Source organism: Pleuronectes platessa, chromosome 3, assembly GCF_947347685.1.
Source record: "Pleuronectes platessa chromosome 3, fPlePla1.1, whole genome shotgun sequence".
Classification (NCBI taxonomy): Eukaryota; Metazoa; Chordata; class Actinopteri; order Pleuronectiformes; family Pleuronectidae; genus Pleuronectes; species Pleuronectes platessa.
The window spans coordinates 5055212-5081044 of NC_070628.1; the positions used below are offsets into that span (position 1 = coordinate 5055212).

The 25833-nt window shown below is 42.2% G+C and overlaps 3 protein-coding genes across 7 annotated transcripts; all 3 read right to left on the bottom strand.

Moving 5' to 3' along the window:
• Positions 1 to 1704: 1704 nt before the first annotated feature.
• LOC128437491 (beta-1,3-galactosyltransferase 5) lies at positions 1705 to 5990 on the bottom strand. Of its 5 annotated transcripts, XM_053419674.1 has the most exons (4): positions 5717 to 5990; positions 4157 to 4326; positions 3570 to 3605; positions 1705 to 2876 (listed from the first exon to the last, which is right to left on the bottom strand). In XM_053419674.1, the coding sequence occupies exon 4, from the start codon at positions 2854 to 2856 to the stop codon at positions 1864 to 1866; it is 993 nt and encodes a 330-aa protein (XP_053275649.1). In that variant the 5' UTR covers positions 2857 to 2876; positions 3570 to 3605; positions 4157 to 4326; positions 5717 to 5990; the 3' UTR covers positions 1705 to 1863. The 5 variants fall into 5 exon arrangements, with proteins under 5 accessions (XP_053275649.1, XP_053275650.1, XP_053275646.1 ...); XM_053419675.1 differs by lacking the exon at positions 3570 to 3605; XM_053419671.1 differs by lacking the exons at positions 4157 to 4326; positions 5717 to 5990 and having other exon boundaries at positions 3581 to 4089.
• Positions 5991 to 7226: 1236 nt separating this feature from the next.
• Positions 7227 to 10521, bottom strand: LOC128437494 (beta-1,3-galactosyltransferase 2). Its single transcript, XM_053419678.1, has 2 exons — positions 10338 to 10521; positions 7227 to 9124 (listed from the first exon to the last, which is right to left on the bottom strand). Exons 1-2 carry the CDS (start codon positions 10379 to 10381, stop codon positions 7978 to 7980), a joined length of 1191 nt encoding a protein of 396 aa, XP_053275653.1. The 5' UTR covers positions 10382 to 10521; the 3' UTR covers positions 7227 to 7977.
• Positions 10522 to 11531: 1010 nt separating this feature from the next.
• LOC128437493 (zinc finger protein GLIS2) lies at positions 11532 to 22615 on the bottom strand (the record flags this gene model as incomplete). The annotated part of the gene is given in 6 exon segments (XM_053419676.1): positions 11532 to 14457; positions 18113 to 18231; positions 18812 to 18945; positions 19459 to 19644; positions 21158 to 21351; positions 22423 to 22615. Coding segments are annotated over 6 exon segments (1467 nt in total). The 3' UTR covers positions 11532 to 13789.
• Positions 22616 to 25833: the final 3218 nt, after the last annotated feature.

Consider the following 25833-nt stretch of genomic DNA (forward strand, 5'->3'; position numbering starts at 1 on the left):
GATTCCATCCGACACCGGTGTCATTGTGTTGAAAACAACTTTCCCACTGTGAAAACTTCCTTTACACACACACTTGACTTAAGTTGGCATTTCCACAGACTTTGACAAAGACAATTACCCAGAGTTCAAAGCGGTGTGGCCGTGGCATCCGTAGACAGCACCCAGGTAATGCCACATAGGCCACGCCCCTTCATTATGCATTATTTTAGGCCCATACCAGAGGTCATGAAGGCGTAATTTAGCCGTTGAGACCAAAACAGGCTGTAAACATGTCTAATTCTGACAGTTTGTGAATATTATCAACTTAAATGTTATACAAACTTAAATGTACAGTAGGGGTGTTAATACATTAATGCCAGTAGGAATATAATTCAATGTTCATTCATAATCTAATGCAGTTTGTGTTAGAACCTGTAGAATTTACCTGGTGTTATTCTGCCCTCTTGTGGACAAAATAAGCAACTGCAGCAGTGCCGAGGGTTGATTTCAGAAGCACGAACAAAACTCCAGTGCAACTTTTATAAATTACAACATACATTTTTCCAACTATGACGTCAAAGATTTAATGAACAATGTTCATTTTATTGCACCTTCAAATTCTTAAGTGGCGTGAGCGGCAACATTTCAAAATAAACTAGCAACTGTGTGATGAAAAAATAACCTGATGGGATTAAATGGTTTCCAGTTACAAACCATAGACTGTAAATAAACGTGGTCGACACATCTCCATCCAGAAATTAACCCGAAATCTCTCAGATTAAAACAATCACATGAGTAATATCTGCCTGACTATTATTGGGTGAACAGATGCCTGCAGATGACGCTAACTGGGATTTATGAGCTGCACGACACAATGGGACCACAGCACGAAGCCTCACCTAGACCAAGTTCAAACATGATTACAATACCACAGAAAATGAATATTTTACACATGTTTTTCTAAGGGTATGTCTAGGCGGTTTCCATTTGGAGACACACTTTCACAATTCTTGAATCATATATAAATTACTCGGAAGGTGAAGCAGCATAAGGTCCTTTTCATTCATTTAAGGATTTGTTCTTAAAAATACTGTGTTCATGAGGGTAGAAGATAATTTTGACCTTTTTACCACCAAATTCTAATCAGTAAAGCCAACTAGATGTTTACACACACAGAAACTGTATGTAGACTGAGATAAAGAACAGGTGATCCTGTTGGAGGAGGATGAGGATGAGGGAGGGATGAAAGCAGAGATGGGGGAGGAGGAGTTTGTCACATAAACATCTGCAACCCCTGACGTCTGTAGAAACAGGTAGGACGAGGGTTTAGAGTGCTGACCTGGTATCTCAAACTGACACCAAAAACTGGAAGTTCAGGTTTGAGCTCTGCTTTAAATCTAAACCAGCTCAGCTCTCCCAGCATGTTACCTGGAGGGCTCCACTCGTGCTCTGTGAATCTTCCAGCTACACCCCCTCTAGAGAATGTCAGGAGATTCTCTGGACATCGGTGCATGTCTGGGAATCGTTGAGGATCCTTTCCACCACAACACCAAAGGATTGAATCCACAAGGATTTTTTTTTAAAAGTTGGTTACTCCAAACATGTCTATAACTAACTTCTCTTCATGTGGATCAAACCATGTTTCAGACAGAGACTCGGTTCAGGATCATGATATGAAGTAGTACAGCTAACATCTGTCAGCTGTTTGAGAAAAACATTAGAATATTGTGGTTTCAAAGCCTTACATTTATTTTTCTTGCATACAAAAACATTTTAATGCAAATTCTGAATAAATCCCCCCCCCCCAGGCTCAATAAGAGATGAAGTCGCCCCACCACCGCCCACAATAAACTACTTTCAGTTTAAACTACCAAGATCTGAAGGTTAGCATTCAGCGTCTGGTCCTCTGCTCGTCTCCCAGTAACCTGTCATCTGTGGGATGCTGGTGGTGGTCACGGCGATGACCTTTGAGAGGGTGCAGGTGCTCAGAGGATGCACGGGGTCCACGATGAACATGGTGTTTTCCGGGGGGTCGGTGGGGGAAATGCCCAGGAGCTTCAGACACATCCCCAGGTAGGCGTCTTCAATGAAGATCGGTTTAATCTGAGTAGAGACCTGCAGAATCTTGCCGGGAAGGTCCAGGGACATGACGTAGCCCCTGCCCAGAGGAAAGGGGGGGTACTCCGGCACTGCAATAATGTCTGTCGGGAGGTAGAACTTATTTGATGGGTCTCTCATAACTGGGCTGTGCCACCTCACCAAACCTGTCATGTAGTTTTGTTCGGCCGTGCCGGGATCCAGTAACAGTTTGACCAAGTTGGGGACATGGACCAACATGACCGAGTCAATCTTCAGGACGTACGCGGCGTTGGTGCAGTGAGCAGCCAGCCACTCCAGCATGACCATGGTCTTGATGGTCAGGTTGCGGTAGCTGTCCAGGAAGTCGCTCTGGATCAGGTCGTGGTGCTGATGATTCTCCTGACTGAGTTTCTCTTGCTGCTGGTCAGCATCAGCTCCTCCAGGCCGGCCCACTAAGAAGAGCGTCCCCACCACCTGACCCTGAACCACCGTCTCACTTCCCCATGTCTTTCGGATGGCGTCCCGAGCCGCCACATCACTGGGAGAGACTGAGACCATCATGAGCAGGAAAGGAGACCTGGTCCTACACGTCGGTGTGTCGTCCATGATGAATTTGTAGTTTCGTGGATAGGCCACATGATACGGCCCAGGCTCCTCCCATCGTGGTTCTCCTGATGGTGATGGTGTTGAAGATGGTGTTGAAGATGGTGTTATTCTTGGAGTCTTTCTTAAGATCATAGTGATCAAGATGATGGTCGCCAATCCCAGTAAGCAGATAAACTTTAGTTTTATCTGCATCCTCCCGTTCTTCTTTGAAACTGCAAAGAGAAGAGTCTCGTGTTATCCAACGACAGCCGCACTTTCTCATCATCTGAACAATCCAGATTAAACAACAGCTCACAGTTCAGTCCTCCACCACCGTCAGTGAAAACATAAAGACACACACACACACACACACACACACACACACCCACCTCAACTTGTCACTCAAGATTCTGAAAGACAAAGAATTTGAGGCCAGTTCAACGACATGACACAGGCTGCTCCTGTAAGTTAAGGAGGTAAACTCGACTCAGCAGGTAGATCCTGTTGGATCGGTTTTACTTTTCACTAATTTCCAAAAAATAAGTCAAGGATTGTGATTAAAAAAAATTATATTACAGTAGCTGGTGTTTTTAAGAATTTATAAAAAGGTGCAATTGGTGGAAAGAATAGTTGCTGGTGTTGATCTGTCCATTTCTTGAAACTTGTCACTTTACACGGTTACAGTTATAGAGTCCAAGCAAACTGCATAAATAAAAACTCAATCATAATCTCAACTCACCTGACAGAGATAACGAGCACATCCGTAAATCAAATTAACAAACAATTATAGCAGAAAACGCCAGGAGACACGACACAAGTTTGAAGTCATGCAATATCACTTTTTTTCAAACGCATCGTTAGTGGAACTGATTTGCGGAGGTCACCGATGGGCAGTGAACGCACCATCGTTACCTTTTCTAACGTACCTTCAACAGACCTCTGCGCTGCGACGTGTTGTTGTTCTGCAGTAAAACCCAGAGGAGAAGAACATCAAGCTTCTCACCAGCCCACAAATAGACTCCCTGCCTGCACGCCCTTCCCATTCACAGGAATCCAGACTTTCGAGTCTAGAGTTCCTAGACACTGATTTGGTGAATTGGGATTATCTGATCTTTGAGAAAGTAATTGTAAATCAGTGATCACAAGTAGTTACTGCAGATTAATCAACGTATTTAATCTCATCCTTTATTTTACACCTCAAATTTGTGTTAGTCGTGTTGTTAATTTGACAATGATTAGGGCTTAATAGTCTACAGATTAACCATCAACTTTATCATCAACTATAAATAAATCTAAAATAAAACCACATATAAATAACAATTCTATAAATGTCAACATAGGAACCACTTTTTTCTGTAAAGTAAAAATGTTAACATCTGTAAAAATAGATTCCGATGCGTCTATTTTACATCATCCAACAAATGAATCAGTCAGGCTCTGCTAAAATTAAAACGTTTTAACTATTACACAAGAAGTTTATCTGACTCATCCTCCTGAAACAAAGTCCACATACTCAGCTTTCACCACTTCACTCCGGCCTGCGAGCGGTATCGTGTGATCCGAACGTCCTGATCCGATGAACACACAAGGTCACGTGTTCTGGGGAGACCTGCGAACCCAGAACCTTCAGACGAGCTTCAATGCAACGAGATCTCCTGTCCATGGATGTGACGAACCGCCGAGCTGAAACACAAGACAAAAAATGAAAGGAGGTGTTAACACACACACACACACACACACACACACACACACACACACACACACACACACAGACACACACACACACACACACACACACACACACACACACACACACTCACACACTCCCCCATCTCTGATTTTTCCGACCCTCTCTCATCTTCTCATCCTCTCATCCTCTCATCCTCCCTCTCTCTCTAAGTGAATTGTACAGGAAGCAGGACGCACACGACTGGATCACATGGATTTAATGGCTCAAACAAAGTTCACGAAAAAAAGAAGAATTAAGGGAATATGGAAGGAAGTAAGGAAGGAAGGCTCGCGGGAGTCATGGGGAATGGAAGAGGTGTCTCAGGTGCTAATGGCCTGAAAAGGTAAGAACTTCTCTATTCCTTCAAAGTAAAACGTTTAGTCCCGATCACTTGGATTTAGTTTAGACACTAAAAACCTTTCAGATGACGATTAATGTTGAATGATCATTAGGTGCTGACTCAGCATCCACACGGTTGTTTTACTGTTTCTTTATTATATCGATTTCAATCATTGAAGCTCGTTCAGGACATTAATGCCCCTTTTTTTATTATTTCTAAACCATTTATACTTTTTATTTAAAAAAATATATATATGTATCTGTCTCTGCAGTTTTTCTCTCATCCAAATTTATATTTTTTAAAACGGCATCCCTCCTTTACTTTTTGCAGGAAATGCATTTTCTAGTTAGGAATAATAATAATAATGCATTACCTTTAAAAAAAAATAAGAAATAAATCTTTGGCATGTTATTAATGACATTGATATAAAAACCTAGCTTAATTATTTTGGGTCATTGTGAAATTGTCCGAGCTTTTCACTCCGGCTGAATCTCCTTCGTCTCTCAGGCTATCCCATGTTACTGCTTCACTCTGACAGTGCTGTGAGTAAAACACAAACACACACACACACACACGCACACGAACACACAACATTGTAGAGGCTGTTCCAGGAAGTTAAGGGGGTAAAGCAGGTAGATCCTGTTGGATCGGTTTCAACCAGCTCTGTGACACACTCACGTGTTCTTTAGTTCAGTAATTATAATTACCAAAACATTTGGCGACATGGGGGAGGGAGTGAGAGTAAAGACTGAACTGTCAAAGTTCAGTCTTTACTCGTCTGTATTCATTGGATATAATTAATGATCGTTATTTAATTCTATCTAAAGCAATAAACAAAGTGATAAGTAGCATCACATATTATTGTTGAATAGATTCCGATGCGTCTTTTTTTAGAACATCCAACAAATGAATCAGTCCGGCTCTGCTTAAATTAAACGTATTAATTATTACACATCATAAAGGAAGTTTATCTGACTCATCCTCCTGAAACAAAGTCCACATACTCAGCTTTCACCACTTCACTCCGGCCTGCGAGCGGTATCGTGTGATCCGAACGTCCTGATCCGATGACCTCACAAGGTCACGTGTTCTGGGGAGACCTGCGAACCCAGAACCTCCAGACGAGCTTCAATGCAACGAGATCTCCTGTCCATGGATGTGATGAACCGCCGAGCTGAAACACAAGTAGTACTAATAAATCAACATGATAAGACATGAGAGGAAGTGTTCACACACACACACACACACACACACACACACACACACACACACACACACCCCCTGACTGCTGGGAACATGGGTGTGGCACTCGAAAGTCAACTCTCCATTACTGGCAACACTTCCTGTAGATTCATGCTGCACAACATCTAATGTTAAACGTCTGGTGTATTGTGTACAGAGCAAATGGTCTGTGTGCTCTCTTACATCCAACACTTTGAGCCACATCCTGGTATGGGTCCTGTGATGTTTACACATGAAAAACATTACTAGGATACAGCAAACATTCTGATCATTTCACTGTCATTGCAGCAACCAATAACCTAAGGTACGACAGCAACAATGGATCTATGAGACCGAAGGAGTTCCCTTTAAATCAGTGGTCACCAACCTTTTCGAGCCCAAGATCACTTTTTTAATTCCAAACATAAGACGAGATCTACCACCTGCATATCCTCCAAGATTCAATTTATAATATTCAAATTAATATCAATTCATATTTACAATGCAAAATATGCAGCTTGTATGTTCGGCAGAGGAGCACTCCAGGGTTTCACCTTCTGAATCCACTCATTTGTTCCAACGGGGCTTTGGTTGTTATCGACTGACTGAAAGATGCACATCTTCATACCGCACAGTCCTGACATTAACCAACTTGTTCTTGAAGGAGATGCAGGAGATAAACCTGCACACACCAGTTGTTCTGTGGTGCGACGTCCTCACCTCAAACCACAGAAACATCTTGTGGCAAGTGAAATGTCACATACAAACAAAAACCATCGCCAAAGCAATATTGATCTAATTAGAACCTAAGTAACAATCATCTTGAATCCATCATAAATCAAGAATGGGGGAAATGAATTAAGCAACCCCACCCCTGTGCACTGTGGAGGTCACCAATGGGCAGTCAGCGCAGTATCGTTACCTTTTCTAACAGACCTCTGCGCTGCGTCGTTTTCTTGTTTCCGCTGTAAAACCCAGAGGAGAAAAATCAAGCTTCTCTCCAGCCCACGAATAGACTCCCTGCCTGAAGGCCCTTCCAATTCACAGGAATCTGGACTTTCAGGTTCGACCAGTAAAGAAATGTATGAGTTTATTTACTACATCAGTGTCTAGAGTTTCTAGACACTTAATCAAAAAAGAATTGTCATGCAAATAAAGTCTGTTTAAAACAAACCCATCTATCTTGGACTTTCGACTTCCTGAACCCTTCAAAGACACTGTAGTAAAAGTGGAACCCAGTCTGTTTTAATAAGGCCCATCGATGGGGATTGACGAACTCAAATCAGAAAACCATTGAAACCACCGGAGCCATGAGCTTTATTGACACCAATATACAACTCAACACAATATATAAAAACAGCAGAACCAAACGTCCCAAACGTCCCATGACCAGCTTTAATTCCCAGGTCAGGTCCACCTGGTAGAAGAACCAGCTACAGGTGAGACAAGAGGGCAACAAAGAGCAGGAGCACAAACAGACGCTCACCTTCTTTTCCAACATTTTTTAAAGGACTCCTTAGTAGTTTGTTTTATCGCTATCATTTCAAAAACATGCATTAGTGTGCAAAACTAAATGGAAAATAATAACCTGTGTCAGTGGCCAATGGCTTCTTTCACTTAAAAGGTTACCTGAGAGTTAACAGTTGTAATATTCAACGTTTCTTCCCATAAATGTACCAATGGCAACATTTGTGCAGCATCATTGCATAAAACGTAAAAAATGTATAGTGCATACAACTACAGGATAGACAATACAGAAACCCTGATTACATTTCCACTTCCACCCATTTCTATCAGAAACAAAACCATAACAAATACACAGATCCTTCATAAGGTTTTTTGGGAGTTTTAAATTCAACCAAGTAAATAAATGCTCATATTTATTTGGTGCACTTGTTCAGAAACCAATGTATTGAATCACAATTGGCTCATTCACATTCTGAACTAAGGAAAAATAATTCTACAAATAAGTACACTTCCCGGGACTCTGTCGCCCAACCCCTTCAAGTCAAACGATTTCTCTGTATCTGTAGTAGTCAGTGTCCTAACAAGGTGGCTCAGGCCTTTTCAAGTCTGTCCAGTAATTTATCAACTGTTCTGCAGAACCAAGGATGTAGGTTATGATCTGTGAAAATTCGCAGCGGTCGTATTTCCCGACATAGGCCTTGAACTGGGAGGGATTTGGTGGAGATGTGGGTTCAAGTCCTAGCTTTTTCATGCACATGCCAATGTAGGCGTCCTCTATGTTAAAGGGCTTTATTGATATTGAGATGTCCACATATTTCCTTGGAAGATCATTGGAGAAGACGTATCCCATGCCCAGGGTGTAGGTCGGGTACGAGGGGTCTGGGTACATCTCCTCAGGGACATACCACTTGGAGTCCAATGAACGGACAACTGGCCTGTTCCACATAAGCATCCCTGTCAGGTAGTTCTCCTGGGGTATACCGGGCTTACTCAGCATAATCACCAGATTGTCAATGTTCAAGAACATGTCTGAGTCAATTTTCATGCCGTACGCTGCTGTTGGGCAGAAGGTAGCCAGCCAGTCCATGATCACCATGGTTTTGATTGTCAGATTGAGGTAGGTGTCCATGAAGTTGCTCTGGATCAGGTCGTGGTGCTGAAGGTTCTCCTGTTGGAGCTTCTCTTGCTGCTGCACATCAGCTTCTTTAGAGAGTCCAAGCATGAAGAGAGTTACCACCACTTCCCCCTGAACCAGGCTGAGGTTGCCCCATGTCTGCCGGATGGCATCCCGGGCTTGTACGTTACCTGGTGCTACTGGAACCATCAGGATCAGGAAAGGGGTTTTGGTTTTGCACACCTCTGGGTTATTCATAATGAAGTGGTAGTTGCGTGCGTAGGCTTGGTGGTATAGAGTTCCTGTAGGTGCTGCAGTAGGAAGTGTTGTAGGAAGTGATGTAGGAAGTTCAGTGTGGGATTGGGTGGCTTCTTCGATTTCACTGAGATTATATGTGGGGCTTGAATGAATTTTGTCAGAAAGCCGGACTGCAAGCAGATTGGTCCAATTAAGGAGCCTGTGGTACTGCCCTTCTAGTGGAGAGGTCCTCCATGTCAGAGAGCCACTGTACAGAGTGTAGCAGGCGGCGAGGAACACCAGGCCGAGCAGGATCTTGAACCAGCGGTGAAACAAAGGTTTCTTCCGAGGAGCCAGGATCTCCACAACCTGACTGTAAAGAGGAGAGAGACACAGATAAGACTCTAACACTACACAGACCAACCATATAAACAGCTGCACAGTGAACGTGCTGGGAAACATGGCTGAAATAAAAACCATAGACATATGATGATGAACACATTAAATATACATTTCTCACAGATGGTGTCTGTCACTTTAGGTACTTCTTATCACACGGATTATGTTCAGGTGTTCATGTTTGTATTTAGTTATTTGACTTAAACATAGTGAAACATCATGATTGACAGCTGTTATGTATTGATGTATGACGTCAGGCCATACATAGTTTATTAACAAAAAATATTTCCCAGATAATAATGTTATAGTTATCTAATAGTTATGGATCGGCAGCAATGATTCGTGCATCTGCAAAAAAATTGTATTCTATTAACTTGCAAACATGCCACAATTTTTCACACTGCTACTGATTGAATCTGTATTGGAACTGATCTTGAATTCTATGTTATCATAGATGAATTACTTGAAAGGTGAATCAACATAAGTTTTTTTCATTTCATTTATTTTGTTTATTTGATAGGAACAGTGCTAATTAATCAACAACAAAATAACAGTAAATGAGCCGGAGTAAATGTGAATCTAAGTCAACATTAGTGCCAAATTTCGAATGATTTTCTTGAGGCTGTCACCACTGCTGAGGCATTTAACCCAAAATGTAAAAAATAAGGAAGTCTTTCGAACGAGAGAGAGAGAGAGAGAGACACAGAGAGACACAAAGAGACACAAAGAGACAAAGAGAGAAAGAGAGAGAGAGAGAGAGCACCCTCCATTAAACACTAGGGCAGAGAGTTGTCACAAGGACCATTGCAGCAACTGGTCAGTTACAGACAGATACTAAAAACCCTGGAGACCTAATGTGCCCGTTCATCTGAGACCTGCAGCAGACAGAGGGAACGGCTGATGATGATAAGTTCAAACTCTCTCCATGAGAGATAATTACTGTGGTTAACTAATTGTTGTATTATCAACTCATTGGCATTATAGAGTCTACACTCAGTTATTTCATGTATTCTATATATCATTGAAATCGATATAATAAAGAAACAGTAAAACAACCGTGTGGATGCTGAATCAGCACCTAATGATCATTCAACATTAATCGTCATCTTAAAGGTTTTTAGTGTCTAAACTAAATCCAAGTGATCGGGACTAAACGTTTTATTTTGAAGGAATTGAGAATTTCTTACCTTTTCAGGCCATTAGCACCTGAGACACCTCTTCCATTCCCCATGACTCCCGTTAGCCTTCCTTCCTTCCCTCCCTCCCTTATCCCTTAATTCGTCCTTATTTTTGTGAACTTTGCTTGAGCCATTAAATCCAGGTGATCCAGTCGTGTGGCTACGCGCACGTCCTTCTCCCTGTAGCGACTCACTAAGAGAGAGGGGGAGGATGAGGGAGGGGTGGAAGCAGAGATGGGGGAGGAGGAGTGTGTGACACAAAGCTCTGCGACCTCTGACGTCTGTGGAAACAGGCAGGACGGGTGTTTCCCGAGCTTACCTGGTATTTCACAGTGAAAAGTCACCAGAGAAGAGAACTTCAGGTTTGTGCTTCTGCTTTAAATCAAAAATACCTCAGATCTCACGCCACGATACCTGGAGGTTTCTATTTCAACAGAAAATAGTTGTGGCGGGGGGGGGGGAGAGTCACATCATAGATTTAAACTGTGTAAAACTTTCGGTTTGAGTGAACTTTTTATCTATTAAACTCTTATTTATGAGCAGACGATGACAAAACCGTGATAAAACATTTCACACATCCATTTGGTATGACAAAATGCATGAGCCAATCAGTGATATCAGTTATAGTGCGACTATGAGACTATTGTGTCATTACCTCGCCTCCTGTAAATCATTTATTGTTTGTATTGCCCATTGGACGGCTGAACACTATTGACACTGACCCAGCATGTGTGTGGCGAAGCGGCGGCTCCATCAGAGTCACTGTGCTGAGACGATTCTATTCTGAGCATTAGTGCCCCACCTAACAACGGCTCCGCGGGATAGCAGACACAGATTTGTACGTGAATAGCAGATCTCCAAGATACAGATATAATAAAACAAGCGCTCCTACCATCCCTGGTCTCCCAGCTACAGGTTCTATGTTAATGCTATCCGTCAAGTCCAAAGTTTACACAGTCGACCGAGGAATCAAACACGGATTAAGCTCTTGAATGCGCTCATGGAAAATACTCATGGGAGAAAGAGAGACACAATATAAAAGATAAGAATACAGCTCAACAGAAAGTTTCACATTTAAAAAAGAATGCGCTCGATAATCCGGTTTTCACTGACTGCAAATAAGGTCACATTCTGGAATAGGCTGTTTCTGCTCGCCAAGTGGAGTTCAGGTGTTTCGCTGTCAAACACAACAGGAGACTGAAGCAGATTTTCTTTCATTTGTTGGTGTTTATTTTCACAGAGTCGTCGTGAAAGTCAACACCGGTGACGTCTTTAAAAAGTGTTGCAGCGGCCCTGATGTGCAAATCACATCTGTTGTCAACCTATTAAAATTCAGTTCTCTAAAATGTAATGAAAAGTAGATTCATACACTTTACATTTGCGTAATATATGTTTTTCAATATAACGTGTGATATATTTCACTTGAAACACGAGGCACTTGGACACTTTAGAAATACTGATTAGGATAAATCAATGTGCAAACAAAGAATACAAGATAAAACAACACAGATACAGGCCACTTGTGGCCATTGTCAAACATGTCCCCTTCCAAAATACTCTTCAAACACTTGTTTGGCTTCTTCTTGTACCTTTTTGTGTTTAGAAAACTATCAAAAGCAAATGTGTACCCATTACTTCCTAATACACACCTTTGTCTAGGTTGTTCCTGGTAGAATGTGTTCTTCAGTTCCTTTTGCCGGAAAGGCAGGGCTGACCTTATCCAGATCATTGTCTTTGTACTGATAAGCAGAGCAAGGAGTTAGCTACAATAAACTGCAAGCGAAGGAGTTCAACTCAAACCTACATTCAGTTACGTCAATACAGTCTTTTTCTCGTTCTTTCTTATTGCGACTTGAAAAATCACATGGTCAACTTTTTGTCATGTTATCTCAGCTGTAAATGTCCCACATCTCTTCTGTGTTAAGGTCTCTGAGTCAAGACAAAACAACACCAGGGCTGAGAGTTGACATCATTTAACCATCAGTAACCCAGAGAGATAACTGCGTCATGAAAGCATGAGCATGGCAATAGGCCTCCGGAGATATAGCGTTCCCCCAAGGGGGTAATTTAAAATGTTTGCTGGAGCTCTTGTGAGTCAAACCAATAAGGTTGTTATCTTAATTCATATTGCACATGTCGGATTAAATCCACTGTGAACGTCTTTAAAAGATCGAACTACGAGTCAGAACGTGAAGGGTTTGATTCTGAATAACTTAAATAGACTTTAATCTTTGTAAGTACACGACCAACTAGACCTACACGTAACTAAAATGTCGTCATTTTCCCGAATCTCATTAAAAAAAAATCTTATTTTTAATTTCAACCCCTTAATTGCACAAACTCTTTGCCTGAAGGAAACGTATAAATGGCTGTAGCACAGGCCGATCATGAAGAAGTCTCCAACACGTATTAATTAACTGTACATCACGGACTGTATTTCCCATTGCGCCCCACCATCCTGCTGTTTTGTATCTGTATGTTCAGTGTGAAGCAGTGAGTGGGGGTTGTCAAAAAATAACAAGGGCAAAAATGCTTGGTGCACCTGGTCCAGTAAATCTCATACAATTGATTGTCTGTCGTGAAAATACTTATTGATCACAAAGATGAACGAGAAGATGAGGATGAATCAAGAAATATGAAAGGATCACTTCCCCCGAATCAAACATGTTTTCCTCACTTCTCTGGAAACAGACCGAGCAGACAGATGTTTTATCTCCTGAGCTTTTGAGACATCTTCCTCTAAAACATCTGCCACCACCTCCATGTAATGGATTGTAACGGATATCGTTAAATATAATTAAGTTAAATATATTGTTCTTAACACTGCAGCTACGCTAGCGGCTCTTGACTGTAGGCACAAGGGGCGTATTATGCTAATTGCTAGCATAACAGTGAGAATGCTAATAGGATGATTGTTAAAGGTACAATGGTTAATATAGCATGTTAGCATGGTCACTTTAAGCTAAATGCTAACATGAGCATGCTTACATGCTCAGAGTGACAATGCTAATATGATGATAAAAAGTATATAGTTTTCTCTAACATATTAGCATGCTAACATTTGCTAATTTGGACTAGCATTGTTGATTGTTTGCCCTTATTATGGCACAGGAAAGAGTGAGTATGATTTATCCTCTGGCGACCATGACTGATTGTACATCTTCATCTTAGAAGGACACTTGAAAATCTCAGGAGGTAAAAATGCTTCTGCAGGACTGAACCATACATGTTTTCATCCCTTTTCATTGTGAGACAACTGAAACATGCGTGGTGTAAGAAGATTGTGTGCGACCAGACACTGAGTGTGTTTGGTTTTGTTTGCTCACTTTGAATGTTGACCTTTTTTTTTCTTATGTACTTCTGTAGAGAAAACACACGTCCTGACATATGCACACAATCACAGACAAAGAAAACCACAAATAAACACTCCCTGGTTCTTCTTGAATTGCAGAGTGCACCTCTTAGCTGACCACAGCTGGTTTGAGTAAGAGCGCCCTCGGGGGGACAACCACCCAGGACAGAGCGTCATTACGTCTCGTCGCCACCCCTGCAGACAGGTTCAACACCTCCCCAAAGTCTCCTTCATCCTCTTGTTCTTCTCCTTCCATCTCCTTCCCCACGATCCGTCCCAGACCTCCCAGAACTCCCAGCCCTAACATCGAAGCCGCCGATAGTCCAAAGTGCAACAGAGGGGAGTCTGAGAGCCCGAGAGGCCCCATGCTGCTGCCTCCTCCAACAGAGAAGAGTGGTACCCCGTGGTGACCCAGGGCTCTGGCATGGCAGAAAGCGGAGAGAGGCAAAGAGGTTCCGAGACCCCCGAGAAGAGCTGCAGCAGCCCGGGGTATGATGATGTGGGCTCCGCCTACAGAGGGCAGCTCAGCGGCGCTCTGGTGCCCGAGCAGGCCCAGTCCCGACCCCAGTCTTGCTCCTTGCTCCTGGGCCACAAAATGCCCGTGGGCCTTTATGTGCTTGCGTAGCGAGCTGGGATCTGTGTAGCGCTTCAAGCAGCCTGCCATCTTGCAGTAGTAAGGCTTGTCAACGTAGTGGGTGCGGGTGTGTTTGAAGCGGTCGCTGGAGTTGGAGTAACGCTTGCTGCAGCCTTCATAAGGGCAGATGTAGGGTTTTTCTCCTGGGGAAAAAGGGAGAGATTCAAACAATGGATTATTTGATCACAGTATTAATACAAACAAATCCAGAGAAAGTCTGAGGAGGTGACACCGCAGAGGCTAAGAGACAAGGTGTGTACAATATTTGTTTACATAAACATTGTTAGTAGGTGCATGACAGAATTCCACGACAGGGCGTTGCAACAACGGCTGATAACGTTGATCCAGAGCAACGACAATTTCCTGAGAAACCTTTTAAATTCTATGATCTATCATCAGAACACAGAAATAACACCAAGACCCGGAGCCACGACCTTTATGCAAAAGTTTCATAATTAGTCGTTTGTGTGTCAGTGTGTCTATCATTAGAAGATTGGAATGATGTGGTTCGGTATCACCATGTTTCTGTGGGGGTGGTTGGTTCGGCTTGGTTTGATTTCGGGCCTGAATTTGGTCTTTTCACCACATGACCCTCAAGGGTTCTCACACACGTTGAAACACACTCTCGTAAATTAGGGTTTGGTATCTTGCCTCCTCCAGATCCAGCCGTCCCCTTGAGTTCAAACGAGCTGAAGCAAATTTCACACAAACATAAACATCAGTCCCCTAAATAAGCCAGAATTGTTTTCATCAAGGAAAATGTTGAAAAACTTTACAGATGATCTGGATCTTCACCAACCACCAGTCGACAGACGGGGGGGGCGAGTAAAACCACCAATAACCAACAACAGGTGAACACGTCATTGACCTTCAACACTGAACAGGATCCGTGTGTTCTCAAAAAGTCACTGAACTGCTATGAGGAGTTTACACAAGAATGAATGCATGGGTGTTGGCTGACTCTCATCCTGTTCGTGATACAATGTCACATATCAATGTATTATTAGTATCACAGCCTGCGGATGTGGTTAGATAATCTCACTCAGGGAAAGAATCGACAAGGAATCCTGTTCATTTCTCCTTGTTGAATATGAGGCTGATAAACCTCGGAGCATAACAAGGGATCTAAAAGGAAACACTCAAGCTCCATAAACATTATCCGGGGAAAGGATTAATGTTTGCTGGGATGTAAATGATTGATTTCCCTGTTTGGAGGAAACAAATTTTCATTCCATCTCTTCTCCTCTGCTGTGTCATACATCAACCATCCCCTCCCTCACTTCCCTTATTCTCTCTCGTCTTCAGAGTGAAAAAGTGAATGTGTCTAAAATGACAATATATTAACTTTATATTCAACAAAAGTAAACATAGTAAACAAGTAAACCGCGTCGCGAACATAGCTGGTAAACTAAGATGTACACCCAAGTGGAGCTAAAGAGTCTCGATCGCACCTTGAGGCTGACTCCAGTACGGGTCTTAAACCCTCCTCCATGTTAGTTGATGGGACTTAGGCTACATTAAAAAAGCCCAATTTGACATTGAATGCATTTTTCTCTTAGATTGTTTAGGGTCAACAGGTAAATCTCTACCGGTATATTTAAGAATAACGTTCTTGAAATCTATACTTGAGTAAAAGTACAGATATCTTAACTGAAAGTAACTCCTAGCTCATATTAAATGTACTTAGGTATCAAAAGTATCTGGTGTTGAAATGTACTTAAGTATCAAAAGTAAAAGTACAAGTACCAAACTTAAAAATGCAAAGTTATTTGTATAGTCTATACAGCACAAAACAACCGAAAATTGTTCTCTTCAGGCTTTATTTCTACGGACTGAAAAATTATTTAAAAAAATATACATATAATGCATGATTTTACAAATTTTGAGACCCAGATGCTGAGGTTCAAATAGTATTGGTCTAGTGCATCTGAACTTCTAGGGAAGACAAATAACCAACACAACACAATAAATAATGTGAACCAACACACACAAGAGGCAATAAACAAAGCCTCTTGTGTGTGCCTAAGATTCTAGATTCAGATTAAGATACATTTATTTGTCCCAAACACATGCACAGACATGCACACTCATGCAGGTAGGGAAATTTAACCTCTGCTTTTAACGCATCTGGTGCAGGACACATAGAGCAGTGAGCAGCCATGTACGGCGCCCGGGGAGCAGATGTTGGGGGAGTAAGGTGCCTTGCTCAGGGGCACTAGACAGGGTAGGGAGAATCCTCTTGGATTTTTGGACAGATCAATCCAGGTTCGTCTTTCTGTTGTTTCTCCGTGGAGTCGAACCAGAGACTGACCAGAGACCTTTTGTGCCCATAGCCCAATGCCACTAGTCCACCGCCTCTCCACTCTCCTCTCTCTTATCACTAATAAACTGCAATATAACCACTAAAACATTAAGTAAATATCACTAAACATTGACCTTTCACTTTCTAATCCAGTAGCTGGAGTGACACACAATGCCCCTGATGATAGCTCAGCAAAGGGAAACAAGTTCTAGGCACACCTAATAGGATTCTCTTCCTCTTTTGTTAACAACCTGCACTTTGCTATCACAGAGAAGAAAAGATCCCTGGATAGTCTAGTTTTGCTGCCAAATTTCAGACCGCATAATAAAGACTGAACTGAACTGATCTCCTGAATGACAACCTGGATTATTGTAAAGGGAAAACATGGATGTGGAATGTGGTTTAGTGAGCTCCTCGTAATCAGCCTCGCCACTGTTGGTCACGCCCTTGGCAGATCGCCGAAAAGACAATCAAACTTGACTACATCCAAAACAGAAGGTTATGATTTTAAAATCTGACCGGGCGCTTCTGTTCTGTAGCTGGCGCAGCTTTTGCAGTCTTTACGGTAGTGGTTTAGCGGATGAGGACCAATTGCATGCGAGTTGAGCCATCCCACGTGATGCTACTCAGCCAATCAAGTCTAACATTGTGAATCTACAGTGCAGACAGATGAGAGAGTTAGAGGCAAGTGTCAGGATTTCAATATTTTAGCTATATTCTGTGTCTGACTGAGCTGTAAATAAATAAAGATAGAAGCATTTCAAATTACAGCTGTACTCTTAACAATAATGATAGAAGCAGTTTGAGCCAGATAAATGGCCTTCACACAAATGTGTGGGATATAAGAGGGGAAGAAAGTGATTCTAAAGCTCTTCAATTGTTAAGATGTGTTGAGATTTATTATCTGTAAAATTGACTTTTGAGTCAAAAATTTAAATTATAGCTTTTGCTCCCTTTATTTTATTTTTCTGAAGTCAAGCCCTTTTATTTGAACATGCACAATTTTCACATTTTATTTATTTTCTCTTATTTTGAAATGCAGCCCTACTATTATTTAGTTATTGAGAGGACATTATGCATATCTGCAATCATACATATTTGGTCAGTTCTACATTATGTCACAATACATTTTGTACTGAATTCATTTGATTTGACAGTCAGGTGGTGAGTACATGCAGATGTTGATATAACTACTAGGCTACTTCAATATATATCACCCTAAACATTACATGGACCTTTGCTTCAAGAAATTGTCTCTTACTGGACCTCTTTCATTTTTAGTTGAATACCTCTGATCTAGAGGAAGTACAACTCGACCTCCGGACGCTTAGGTTGTTGTGTGGTATAACAGAGCAGGCTTGGGATCCACAGATATACTTGTTGGTGTTCATTCCTTGTTGGCTGAAGTCTTTTGTTTGACACATCAGACAATAGAGCAATATCAGCTCACTGGTCCTTTTGCCGTTCCTCCTCCCTTTGTGTGACCGTGAACTCACCTGTGTGTGAGCGGGTGTGGATCTTCAGGTTCTCCAGGCGTGAGAAGCTCTTGTTACAGGTGGGACAATGGTGCGGCTTCTCGTTGGTGTGTGTGCGGATGTGAATCAGCATTTTGTATCTGAGGAAAAACGCACAACATGGACAAGAGAATTTTGATTTTTGAAACGTTCAGTTTGGAAAACTGAGATTTGGTCAATGGTGAACGTATTTCAAATGATCTTTACCTCTAAAGGCCTCTGTTCAAACACTAGCTACACAATCATTGCATTTTTTCCACCATAGCTTTTGAACTGGAGTGATCAAGAGACAAGTTTGTGTAGCTGCTTTTCCAGTAGGGCTTTATGTGAGCATGCATATATCAGAGTTTGTTTCTCCAGACAATCTTTGGTGCCATTCCCTTCATCTTCCTCACCCTGCTCTTCCTCATCCTTAAGTCATTGCAAACAGAAATGATGTAGGTTTGGACTGAGGAACTTAGAGCTGTCCTCTTGTGATTGGATCTTGATGAGGAAGCTGACTGGTAGCTGCAGACTTCCAATGACTTGTAATATTGACATATATTTGAACAGGGTTTGTTACAGGACATGAAATGCCGTCTTGTAATCGTGATTCGCACACACACATTCTGTTTGATCGACATCTTCCTTTAATATTTGCTTAACCACAGTTTAATTGCGGTTACACCAGTGTGAACATACCTGGCGTTGAAACCCCTCCCGTTCCGAGCACAGCCCTCCCACTGGCAGCAGTACCCAGAATCCTTCTCCGGCTTGACGTGGAAGTCGTTGATGTGATCCACCAGGTCCTGCAGCGAGTCGAACAGCAGGTGGCACTGCAGGAGAGAGGAGAGAGGAGAGAGAGAGAGAGAGAGAGAGAGAGAGAGAGAGAGAGAGAGAGAGAGAGAGAGAGAGAGAGAGAGAGAGAGAGAGAGAGAGAGAGAGAGAGAGAGAGAGAGAGAGAGAGAGAGAGCCCAAATATCACTGAGCTGATTTAATTTATTTTTTCCGAATCAAAAACCTTTTACATCTGAATTTACCTGTTAATTAGGACCATGTATTTCTTTATTCTGTGGTAGTCTTATGATTTACTTTTTAAGTTCATGTTTTCTTAATTCATGAACACATTTTAGCTCGATTGTTGTTGTGTCTTCACATTTGTTAGCTCAATGTTCGACAGAGATTAATTATGTTTTTTCTGTGTGGCGTCATTGTAAAGTGAACTTTAATAAACCTGTGGAAAAATGCATTGCTCACACACCTGTACTCATGAAATCTAATGAATCCAAAACTTGTCGAATATTGATTCATCTGTTTATTTGTGTTTCTGCTTTAATATTTATATTTACTTTCATCCAGCGGCAGGCGAGCTGACCGTCCAGTGACGGCTCTGGTGAAACTGGTTTCTCTCGGCTCTGGCCCATGAACATGGACGAGGCGAAGCTGTAGCTCCTCGACGGGCTCCCGATGGGCAGGTAGAAGGGGAACCCCTGCGGTGAGGCTCCGCCCTCCACAGCTTGATGACGAGCTGCTTCCTGAAAGTCAAAAAAAACATTCATACCAATCTCCAATCATCCAAAACTCGCTTCCCACTTCTGGCACTTAAATAAAACCAGGATTTGAAGACTAATATAATCCATTCATATTTGTAATGTTCATTTGTATCTGATTTAAGTTGATATTTAACCCCCCCGAATATGTGTCACTCAACAAAAACAACTAGAATGCACATTTACTGTTGGTGCAATTATTCATTTATTGAAAAGTAAATATGTAAATTAAATTTGTGTAGCAGTACTTTTTAAACATGTTAGCACATTTTAACAGTATTGAGATAAAACTGAAAACCATTTCAAATTTGATCCTGACAACCATGACAGTTTTGGTCACTTAATTAAATACATCTTTACACCGTTTTCTCTCTAGTTACAACTGGGATCGATGCTCAAACTGTTTTAGTAAAATAATTCACACTAGTCAGCCCAGTGAGTTATTATGATCAAAAAGCAGCAGTAATAGTTTCAAGGAAATTCAAAGAACCCAACCAGTAGATGGAAAGGAAAAAACCAACGTCTCTAACAGACAATTTTCTTAAGAGGTACTTTCGGAGCCGAACAATAAATCTGAGCCAGGAGGAAAGATCGTACTCTCTAACAAAGGAGCGTGTGTGTTTGATGTTTGAACATTTGAATATGGCAGGAATTAGATTTGGAGTCTCTGGACTGACTGTGTGCAGACGCTGCACCGACAAATTAGATTCACTCCCAGGATCCAGATTCAAATCAACGCTGTCGAAGGAGAGCGGCGCATAATTCAGTCACGACTCGCCTCCGGTGACACTATCCTGATCCTGTCTACACACAAGATGAAGCTGCTACACGCGGACACAAAAGATAGTTTTTCCTTCACTTGTATTGTTTTTTACGAAACAGCGGATTTTGGTTCTTATGATCATTTCAATTTAAGCGAAACACATACTGGCAAGAGGGGGCGGGGGGGGGGGGGGGGGGGGGGGGGGGGGCTACGACTCGGACATAAACCAACGATCATTAGCCTCACATGTCTACACTGGAAATAAAAAGCTAAACTGATTTACACTATTTTACCTTACACTGTACTAACAAGCAACTAATAGACTCTGATTTGACACCTGAGATCTTTTCCTCTGATATTTATTATGACACATTTCAATTCTAAAGAGAAACACCTGTGGGACTTATCGCTCCACCAAGCCGTGTTTTTTTTTTATTTGTCAACCAATAAAATTTTGCTGTGGATGCAAATTAAAGGGCAGATTTTTATACATTGACTTGCAACATGGGGCATGTTTACATTTTTTCCAGGAATAAGTCACAATTCTTCGATCTTCATCTTTTTAGGATTTGTTTATTATGACAAATAAATAGTTTAGGTTGTCAGACCACTTCTTTTATATTTCTACTCTAAAGATCCGATCATGGCCCCGACACAATCCTGCCACTCATACACAGAATCCAAAATCCACATACTGTAGCTACTGAGCAGGACAACCTTAAACATTGGACTCACCCGAGAGAACACGTGAGGCTGGGGGCTGTGGCTGCTGTGAGGGGACTCCAGGGGGGAGGACGGGGACGGGGAGTAGGGGGAGGAAGGAGACGGGGAGAGGGAGGAGGCGTGGCGGGAGGACGGGGACAGGCTGAGGTCCATGGCCGGAGGAGTGAAGCAGGACCCGGGTCGTTCATGAGAGGGAGACTGGGAATCTACGAGGAGATAGGATGGGATCGTTAAACTCTTTCTGTGGATCCTGTAGTTTTATTCAAAGGTTTGTCAGCGATCATGAGCTGTAGTTACATTTGGAACATAGACTGTATGAAAACATGGACGTGGCTCCACTTCCTCCTGTTGAACAGAAATGAAGCCAAGCGTCTCTGATATGTTTATGACCTGTACTGCAGCTAGCTGCCACCAGGGGGCAGTCAAGTTGATACTGCTTCACGTTGAGGGGGGGCTGTCATGTCGTCCATCTTTCTATTCAGTTTATGATTGAGACATTTTAACCAACATTCTGCACATTTTGCTCTTCTAAATGTCACTTAGTCATTTGATCCAATGATAAAATAAATAATATTTATTCATATTTGTTAACAACCGGTGTTTTGATACCAGAGAACCTAACGAGGGTAAAACAGCATTAATTAACTCCAAGAAAATATATATAGGTGAAGCATTTAATGAGATACTTGAAGTGTGATGTTATCTGGTCACAGAGGCCATGGGGGGGGGGGGGTCTTTGAGGACACTTTATGTCAGTGTCATGCTGCTCTTGTTATCACACTCTGGGGACAATGTATGTCTATGTGAGGACGACCATTCATTGGATTTACAAAATTAAATTACTGGGAGAGTGAGAACAGATGATCCATTATTATGCTATTGCATTATCACGTGTATGAGCTCAGTGCAACATGGTATCAGCCGAGACATGTCCGTGTGTGAGGGGAGCTGCAGCCATAGAGAAGTGGACCAATATTTAAATAAACTTTGACTTTAGACTGTTTGAAATTCCCTCTGATTATAAAAGACACTCAGGACGTCTGATGGAGGCTTTCTACTGGCTTCTAAAAATATAAAATGCTGGAGTACAAGCCCCGCCCCCAATGTTCTGGTGTTTTTGTAAAGTGTGACCCCCCCCCCGACCTGCAGGGACATTTGTACTGGGAACTTTATTCATACCAAAGTATTTGCTGTAGAAACGCACATGTATCAATAGTTCCAGAGGACGATTCCTGAAGTTGGAACATGGCTTATGAAATCTTCTGGTTAGCTCTCACCTGGGGAGGAGGGCGGTGAAGGGAAGGTGGAACACAGCAGGCGTGGTCGTGTGGTGCTGAGCGGCGCGCAGATGGACGAAGGACACGCCCTCTTTCCTAATCTCACCGGGACGTGCGTCCGTCCCGAGGGAAGCTTCAAGTCCAGCGGCTCGTCCAGTGACAGCATGGCTGCTGCTGGTTCCTGCTGCTGCACCTGGGGACACAGAACCACGGGAATCAATCAACTGAATGTGGTTCTGCTGCCACTTGGGACTCTGTGTTCATGAGAATCAGAAACAGCAATGACAGAATGATTAAACCAGCATGTGTTTATTTTTTCCGGCCACTAGGCAGCAGCACAACAAGCTGCAGTCACACAGATCCACAGGTCTGAGTCGGATCCATCGCAAAAAAACAACATCAGATACCTGGTATAGATACAACCACAGGAACAGTGTCCTCCCAGTGAGACTCCCAGTGTCTCCCAGTGAGAATAGAATGGTTTTGCATCAATAGGGAAAATGTGTGAGGATGGCAAAGCAAAGAGAAAACTCAGAAAAAGGTCTTCGACAGAGTTTGTTTGCTTTCTCTAAGAAATTCTAGTTATCATCAGATCTATTTCCACTCGTTCACTCCATGGACACGTTTCAACCTGAACCGTGACGAATAATCAAAGTTATAAAAAAAACAAATAATGCTTTAAATGATTATAACACTATAACAATTTGAGTAATAATAATAAAACTCCAATGATCCAAAACAACCACACACTGCAAATGTATTGCACTACCACAGCTGCTAATGGTCAGCTGCCTTTCCCAAACAACAAATATTGCAACAACAAAGCAAAAACTAATATTTACCATTATTTGTGTAACGTGTCATTTGTTGTATCACATATAATGAAGATGGAATTTGTATTTAAGTACTTATAGAGTATATGAAACTACGCCGTGTGCCTGTTAGAGTTTTTCTTGAATGTAAAGAATGAACGTCACAGGAAATTCCTGCAGTAGGAAAATCACATGTGTAAGTAATAGAAGTGATGATGGCTGAATTCCATTTAGTTTCAGTTTCAGGCTCCTGGCACTGGTCACCCTGGCTCACTGTCACGTCTTACTGGAACCCTCGAGTGGAGCACAGCGATCCGCAGCGTTATTAGTAACACATGCACTTTTCCTACTGCCACAGAGCCAAGATGGCTGCTGTCACATTTATCAAAAAGAAAAAATCCCATCAAATAATCAATCAATGGAATGAGCAGAGGGGAGAAAAACATAGAGCGACAAGTTTGATTTCACAATTAAGCAGAAGGTCTTAATTATAGAGCAGGTTTGCTATTCAAAGACCTTTCAGTCAATGATAAGAGATTGTTGCTTTGTTGAGAATTTGTGTTGTTGCTCTGCTCCTGAGGGAAACAGCTCTGAGAAGCATTGCATCCAGGCTCCTTCGTTATTGTGATCCTCTACATTTCTGTGGTCCGCCTTCACTCAGAGCCTCACCGAGGTTCTGCAGTAGTTTTCCACCCATTGCGATATGATACCCTGGACGGAGCACGAGACCAGGGACGCTGCTCTGACTGGTCCGTGACTCAACTCGTAAGTTCTTGTTAGTCCGAGTGACTCAAGATCCAGACATTTGTTTCAAAGGCAGAAACAAAAAAAACAAAAAAGCTCTCAGTAGGAAACCAAAGGCGGAAAAACTCTGCAGTGAAATGGACCAAACCTGCAGGGAAATGCTTCCCAGCTGCTGGGAAAGACGACCCAGCTCACACACGTGTTGTTTTCAGCAAACCTCTGATTCTCTGTCTCATTATTACACGTTCTATTTACACCAGAGAGATGCCCAGGACATCCTCGGCCCTCTGTTTGTTTTGCAAACACCTCAGCCGGTCTGGTATTGACTCAGTTTTACCGTCACCCTGCTTTCTTTTTCTAAAGGTGGATTCTTGAAATAGCAGGAGCCGCTAAGACTTACACCACCGACAAATCTGCCAATAAGTAATTAGAAATGTGTCGACTGAGGGGTCAACGATCCTCGAGGGGATTTGGAAACAGAGCATTTAACAGCAGTGAATAGTTTGTCTGTGAGGAAAAGCCCTGACATGTTTGTTTCTCATCAGTACTTTGTTTTGATTTGTCTCTGTCACCGTTCTGCAACAACACGTTAATTAAAGTTTTCACACGAGCCGACAGCAAACAGCCTGTCGTGTGCTGAGGATGAACTCACACTTGATTCTGTCCAGCCTGTCAAAAGCCAAGTATGGTCTGGTCTGCACCTATCATCACTGTTTGTTTGTATTCCTTTACACCTCTCACTCAGGATGCACTGAGTCAGGAGGCTGTTTTAGTGAGAGATTTGGTCGTATTTTATATGGAGCATTAAAATGGCTAATTTAAACTATATTTATTGTAGGATACAAGCAGGCACGTCCTAGCGCATGACCCACGTCGTTATTAAACCTTGACATATTCAGGGTTCCGGTTGTTGTTGGTTTTTCTCTTATGGGCGAGGGGATTTTGAACATGTAGATATGCAGGAGAGAGGCAGGAGAGAGGTAGGAGAAAGTTGTGTGCAATACATCGCCAATGGCAGATTTAAGCTGCTTTCAGACATGCACTGAACTCAGAACTGAGAAATGAAATCCATCCAGAGAGGCTTTATGCTGGAACACAACTATCGGACGCTGAGCACGTAACCCAGCGTTTCTCCAACTTTTAACTTGGACCAGCACCAAATTACACACACTCATAAATCAAGATCCATGAATGATTCTCTGATATCAGCGAAAAGTTTGAAGAACGACCATGTTAAAGAATTAGAAAATTTCGATCCTGTGCAATCCTGCAAACAAACAAACCCACATTTATCTAAAGAGATTTGACCTATTGTCAAATATTAATCTATCTAGAATGTGTCCAGTATCTAATGTCAATATCAGATCAGTGCTTCCCTCTAAAACTTTGGACAGCTAGCAGCTTCGAGTGTTTATGCTAAGCTAAGCTAAACTAAGCTAATCGCATCCCGGATCCAGCCACAAACTTAATGCGGAGACATGAGAGAAAGCAAACAAGCCAATTTCCCAAAATGTCAAACTTCTCATTAAACCAAGTCTGGAAACAAATTCATCCTGGAGACTTTACACAGGGAACAGGATGTAAAGTGCACGTGTCAGACGGTGCAGACGTGTTTCCAGGTATCTGTTTTTCTTTACAGTGGTCATAGAGTGATTTGTCTTCAGCCGAACTCTTAAAATGGCGCCAGACGTGGATTGCGAAGTAGATTTGCGACACAACTGCAAAACCTCCATCGGGTCTCTAGCCGTATGCCTCTTTAATGATACCTGACAGCAAGAGCATTCTTAATTTACTGGACTCAAACCGGCAACCTTCCAGCTACATGTACACCTCCTTGACTTCTAAACTCGCTGCC

Coding starts and splice junctions, on each gene's coding strand:
- LOC128437494 (XM_053419678.1), bottom strand. CDS start 10,381: ATGGGGAATGGAAGAGGTGTCTCAGGTGCTAATGGCCTGAAAAG. Junction 9,125..10,337: donor GGTGCTAATGGCCTGAAAAG/GTAAGAAATTCT, acceptor TCCTCTTTACAG/TCAGGTTGTGGAGATCCTGG.
- LOC128437491 (XM_053419671.1), bottom strand. CDS start 3,686: ATGGGAAGGGCGTGCAGGCAGGGAGTCTATTTGTGGGCTGGTGAGAAG. Junction 2,877..3,580: donor CAACACGTCGCAGCGCAGAG/GTCTGTTGAAGG, acceptor TTCTCTTTGCAG/TTTCAAAGAAGAACGGGAGG.